This window comes from Benincasa hispida, chromosome 11 (genome assembly GCF_027475165.1).
Source record: "Benincasa hispida cultivar pf3 chromosome 11, pf3_genome.v1.1, whole genome shotgun sequence".
Taxonomy (NCBI): Eukaryota; Viridiplantae; Streptophyta; class Magnoliopsida; order Cucurbitales; family Cucurbitaceae; genus Benincasa; species Benincasa hispida.
In genome coordinates, this window is record NC_143488.1 from 80,569,461 (window position 1) to 80,576,307 (window position 6,847).

The 6,847-nt window shown below is 26.7% G+C and overlaps 1 protein-coding gene across 1 annotated transcript; it reads left to right on the plus strand.

Moving 5' to 3' along the window:
- Positions 1–225: 225 nt before the first annotated feature.
- Positions 226–1,178, plus strand: LOC150032941 (uncharacterized). Its single transcript, XM_090307644.1, is given in 2 exon segments — positions 226–624; positions 711–1,178. Coding segments are annotated over 2 exon segments (324 nt in total). The 5' UTR covers positions 226–513; the 3' UTR covers positions 924–1,178.
- Positions 1,179–6,847: the final 5,669 nt, after the last annotated feature.

Genomic DNA, 6,847 nt, shown 5'->3' on the forward strand with positions numbered 1-6,847 from the left:
TTAGTCTCTATTGAGAAAAAAAAAAAGCCACTATTGTATTTAACGCAAAATAAAAATTTATTTTGTATTAAATATAATAATGCCTATTTTTTAGACTAAAAGAAGACTTTCAAATTAAAAAAGAAAAGATAAGAAAAAAGAAATATGCTATAAAAGTTGAATAGCACATTGAATCATTACTAATTAGTATTATTCATTTCAAATAGGGATGAGATTAAGTTCAATTACATGAATCAAGACATTTTGAGAGGCTTAGTGGGTTATGAATTGACTCATTCCTATGTAGAAAAATGAAGACAAGATATTTAAATATTTCCAAACCTCCAACCCCACCTACCTAATCAATTGATTCTTTTCCTTTCACCCCTTCAAGTTCATGTTTCCTTTTGCATACCCAAAGTAAAGACCAAAAAAAAAAAAAAGAGGTTTGGATGGCTGCAACAATGGCAAATCTCGACGAGTCGTGACCACCGGGTTGGCCACAGGCGGTGGTTCTTTTTCTTTTCTCTTTGGATGGTACAAATGATCGAGTGCGAAACGCTGTTTCAGATGTTTCCACTCTTGTCATCCTTGCAACAAAGAAGTTTCGTTCAAGATTTTTCTTTGGTAACATAAGATTAAATTGTCAAAAGAATTACACGGTTAATTCTTGTTTCTTCTGCGAATCATCTTTCTTTGGTCAGATCTTTCGACGACGGTTGTCGACATAGAAAGCAAGAGAACCATATGGTCCTATATTTGATGGTCAATTATTGCAGCCTAGGTTCAGTGATGGTTTTACTTCTGTGGACAGCTTCTTTGCTTCTGTTGCCTCTGGTAGTGCCGCCGCTTCCTCCGCCACCGTTGGCGGTTCTCGGCGTGCCGGTGTTGATATTGGCTGTTTTGTTGTTATTGGCTTTCTCTTCTTCTCATCGGATCCCTAACACTGCCTTTGTAATTTGCTGCTGAGAGATGATGCAATCCGTAAATGTTGAATATATACAGTGTTGATATATTATATTGACCATGCAGAGAGAGGAACTATTGTACGTATCATCAAAAATGTCTCTCTCTCTCTTTTTAATTAATATGTTTGTGTTTTTTGTATATATAAATTTCGAAAATTTGGATGAATAGCTCTGTTTTGGGCTATAATATCTGATTATATGTTAAATCAACTTAAAAGCTTTATGTGGTAATTTTGTTTTTGAAATTTATGTTTGTTTTCTTTTCACTTTTATAGTATGATTTTCAAATTTAGTGAAGAAACAGTTAATTTAGGCCACATTTGGTAATTATTTGGTTTTTAGTTTTTAGTTTTGAAAATTAAGCCAATAAACACTTATACCATCCTTAACTTTCTTGTTTTTTTTTTTATTTACTTTTGACTATTGTTTTCAATAACACCAAATTTTGAAAACTAAAAAAATAGTTTTTAAAAACTTGTTTTTGTGATTTAGAATTTGACCAAGAATTCAATTATTATACTTAAAAAAGATGCAAATCATGATAAGAAATTAAGAGGAAATAGAAATTTTCAAAAACAAAAAATAAAAAAAAATAGTTTTCAAATGAGGACTAATTTTTTAGTCAAATTCTAAAAACAAAAAGGAAAATTTGAAAAGTACAACCATATTTGGTAACCTTTTAGATCCCGTTTAGTAATCATTTTATTTTCGAATTTTTTTTGAAAATTAAGCTTATTTCCTCCGCATTTCCTACAATGATTTACATCTTTTTTAAGTACAATGATTAAATTTTTAGTCAAATTCCAAAAAACAAATAAATTTTTAAAAACTACTCTTTTAGCCCCCGTTTAATAACCATTCATTTTTTGTTTTTTATTTTTGAAATTTAGCCTATAGATATTACTTCCACATCCAAATTTAATTTTTACCAACGGTTTAAAAAACCAAACCAAACTTTGAAAACTATAAAAAGAATAACTTTTAGAAACTTGCTTTTGTTTTTGGAATTTGGCTAAAAATTCAACCACTGTATTTAAAAAAAATACAAATCATTGTAAGAAATTGAGAGAAAATAAACTTAATTTTAACAAACCAAAATAAAAATTAAATGGTTATAAAAGGATGCCTTGGTTTTCAAAATTTGGCTTGATTTTTTAATTATCAGTAAAAAAAATAGATAACAAAAGAAGAACTTTGGAAGTGGACGTAGTATTTTGTATGCTTAATTTTCAAAAAGAAAAAAGAAAAAACGAAATGGTTACCAAACGGCGATACCTTAGTTTTTAGTTTTTGAAAATTGAACCTTAATAAACACTTATTCTAAAACTAAATTTATTGTTTTTGTTTTAAAAAATCAAACTAAAACTTGAAAACTAAAAAGAATAATGGTTAGAAACTTACTTAAGAAAAATGCAAAATTATAAAAAAATGGTTAGCAAACAAGACCTACCTTTTTAGTTTATAAAATCTGACTTAATTTTTAAAAATATTGATCGATAGTGTATAGCAAAATAAAGAAACTTATAAGTTGACGTCGTGGTTATAAACTTAATTAAAATTTTAAAATCAAATGGTTACCCAAACAAACTTTGGATATTATTATTATTTTAAAGAAGTATAAGTACAGTCTTAAGGAAGAATTAAACTCAGACTTTATTTAATAATCCCTTAATTAGATTTTTTTTTTTACGATTAAGTTTATAAACATTATGTTTCTTTTTCTTTTTTTGTTAATTGTTATCTATTTTTCTTAAAAGTGATTTTAAAATCATGTTTTGAAAGTTGAGAAAAGTAGTTTTAGAAAACTTTTTTTTTTTTCCATTTTTGAAAATTGGCTAATGGATTCAAGTGATTTCCCCCCTAAAGAATAAATGATAATTATAAGTAGAAATTTTAAATACAAAAAATCAAATAGTTGTTATATGGACTAGATATTGAGATTGTGTGTCGAACAAGAAAAAAAATTGTTAGGGGTTAGGTACGTACATACATATACATACATACATATACATATTTGATTTTCCATCTTTTATTTGTGAGATAAATCATTTTGGAGGTTAGAAGAATGTAATTGGTTGTTCTATACGGTGAGAACAGGGTGAGAAATTTAAAATTTTATTTTTTTAGAGATTAGCGAGAATAGTTCAACTAACATAAACTCTTGTAGATGATCGATAAGTTTATAGTTTGAAATTTTTACTTCCTATTACGTCTGTAACGGTAAAATTTTTAGAAATATTTTCTTTAGATGATCATAGAACACACTTGGATTATGACGGATTTCTTTCAATAATTTCTTTGTTTTTAATGTGATGGTCTAGAAAAAATTGAATGTTGATTAAATATAATTACTAATTTATGTGGGTTCTAATTATCATTATATTGTAATTATTCTTGACTACTATTTTTTTTTAATGTTTTTAAACACTCTTGGTAAATATTCTACAATTTTGGTTTAGGGTATTTTTGACTTTTTCTTCCCAACTCTTTTTAGTTCATCGATGAGTAGATAAAAGATGGAAGATTAGAATATTTGACCTTTTGATTAAAAGTATATATTTAAATAAATTATACTAGAGGTGTTTTTTTTAAAAAATAAATATTTTAAATTCATTATAACAAAAACAGGTTTTTCTTTTTATGGTTCTAAAAATTTGTCATTAACTTATTTCTGGACTCTTTTTTAGACTTAAATCCACATCATTGTTATTGTTAAATGGATATATGATATTAAATGTTTTGGTGAAGATATGATATGGGAATTCTTATTGATTACTTCAATTTAAGAAAATAAAATTGATATAGTCATAAATTAAAATTAACATTATTTAAGATATTGATATATTAATTAATTAATCACTTAAAATGAAAATGATATTATCTTTACACTTAACATTAATTAAAAGTATAATATTGAAACTAAATCATTTAATTTAATTTTAAAAAACAATTAATTAAAATATCAATAGTAAATAATAAAAATTTATTAAATAGTTAAAAAAAATATAAAATATCCATGATAAATGTATTGTTTACTATTATTAAATGTAAATAATTTATAGATATTTAATAATTTTATTTTAAAAAATAAATATTAATAATTAGTACTAATCTGAGTTTAGCTCAACCCACATAAGATTTATACTATCCATCTCAAAGTTAGAATTTCGATTCTCCACTCCACATGTTGTAGAAAAAGATAATTAATTAATTAGGTTATATTTTTTAGGAAAATTATTCTAAATGGTAAAACTGCTAAAAATATTTACAAAATATAGAAAATTTTTGAAAATATCAATGATAGAGGTTGATACTATGTTTTGTAAATATTTTGATTTATTTTTCTATATTTAAAAACAACCCATCAACCTCAGAAGAATTTTTAAGTTTTCAACATAATAATATCTTTGATATTAAAAATTATGAAAACATGTGAAAAAAAAATCTTATGGGTCTAGGGACTAAAAATCTATTTAATGGGTCCCTAAATTAATATGTTCAAACAAAAAAGAAATAAACAAAATGTTGAATAATATGATGTGCTCTTACTCGTCAAAGCAAGCACAATTCAATTGATATTCGGTATGTGTTAGTGATTAATAAGTTTGTGGTTCAAATTTTCCGCTCTTATTATTGAACTAAAAAAACAGGCATGCCCTTTCTTTATTACCTTAATGTTTTTTGTCCAACTAATTTTAAACAATGGTCTCTTATGGAAAAAAAAGTACTTTTCATGCATGATATAATGCTGTCCTTTGAATAATACTTTGGCATGAGTTGCACCTTTTTTTTTTCAACCCAAACCGACACAAAATAAATGTTTTAAAAAAAAAATTTAAGAAATTAAGAGAAGAAAAAGAGAGAGTTTGTCAAGTTGAAAAACTGTGGTTGCAAAAACGAACATGTATTTTTCACAAAATATGAAAACTAATAGTGGGATTATTAATTAATTAATTGGGTGGCAAAATATTAGAACACCAAATCACTGTGAAATTATACTTATATATAGTTAATTAATAATTTAATTATAATGATTTATTTCATATTGAAAATATACTTTTTAGTTAGTTCCTAAGATTTGTGAAACGGAAAAAGTGACAGATGTTCCAAAATAGTGGAGACCAATACACTTTAGGGTAAAACTTGAATAAAATTCTTCACAATAATTTTGAATCCAAAGGCATTTTGAGGTAACTGAAGGACTAGGTTTATTATGAATCAAATTATTTTTGTCATTCCATATTGACCAACATGTAACATCAATTAACTCTTAAGTCTTCATTTGATGTGCTTGAACTTAGAAACGCCGATCAAAGAAAGAAGGGTTGACAAGAAAAATAGTAAATTTTAAATTTTCATTTGGAAAAATTGCAAAAGGGTTTTGAAATTGTAAAAATAGAAAAATGAAACTATGTAATAGAAAATACTAATTAGTAAAGGACAAAACTACCCTAAAAACAACTAATTAAGTACAAACGAGAATGTAAAGATACAATGCTTCAAAAACAATTCGAGTACCACAAATACACTTTACCTAGAACCACAAATACTGAACATTCTAGAAGCAAAAATTTAAAATCACTCAATATGGTCCTTAATGCTTCAGGTTGCATAGAACGCGTGTATGCGAGGGAAGCTAACGACCAGATGGCAGGGGTCATTAGGAACTTATGGATGTCCACAACGATAGACTTCTTCCAAGATGAGAAAGAGAAAAGTTGATTGTACTAGTGAAGTTGTTGTTGGCAAGTGAGTATTTGATGAAATTGTAACTTTAGGATGATGTGACTATTGAAAATATGATTGCGTTTGACACCAACTAGTTATAGGGAGTTTCATCATCTTCATTCCTTGCGACCAGTTTGCCTATAGGGTCTTGAAAGCCAACTTTAAACACTATTAGTCCAAAATGTCATTATTGAAAACGATGTTCAAAGTATAAACAAAAGCAGGGTACATGTGTGCAAGTGACCAAGGTCAATGACTTGACGAGGGTGGTTGTCAAAAGCTAGCCAAGACGATGGAATTCAAGAAATAGTTGTTGAACCAACAATCACAGATATGAGAAGGAGAAAATGAGACTTTGGGTGGCAGCTAAGTGAAGAAGATGAAGAAGATGAGATTAAGAGTTTTGATGAGATTTAGAGTTTTTTGTTATTTTATTTTATTTAGATGACTGAACATTTTATTTAGATTACCGAACAACAAGAACAACAACATTTAAAGTTTAATTCCCATTTATATGTTTTTTTAAAAGTACAACAAGCATTTTTATGTGTTTCTATATGAAAAATTGAAAACATAAAAAACATGAAAAAGAATTTAGATATAATTTAATCTGTAACAAACATTTAAATACATCTATAGTTTAATTCTCTCAATAACGATATTTAATATAAATCCTATTTATTTTAAATTTACTTATATGAATCCAATTCACATAAATAATATTTGAATCATATTCAAATGTTTAATTTCTCTAAAATAAACTTTATATTATAATGTATCAAATACATTATAGTAATTATATCATATATAATCCAAAAATTAATTCTCATAAATTTCTGTTGAGCTACAAAGGGGACTTCATGGACTTGTAGCTTGAAGCTCAAACGATACGTGGATAATTGATTAAACTTTTTAATTAAATTAACTGATAGGAACTCCACTAAAGACCGTCAACTGCCCTATTTGCACTACAAATATATTTTTGTGTCCAATGGATATAACAATCAACAGTACGATGATCCTCCACAAATATCTTGTAAGTACAGGTGGATCAAAATTATCGTTTTGCCTCTATAGTTACATCTAACTCCTTAAGTACTACCGATCCCTTTAATGAACAATAAATCATAGTCCAACTATGACCAAACCCTTCTTAGGCCAGGAAAGAATGT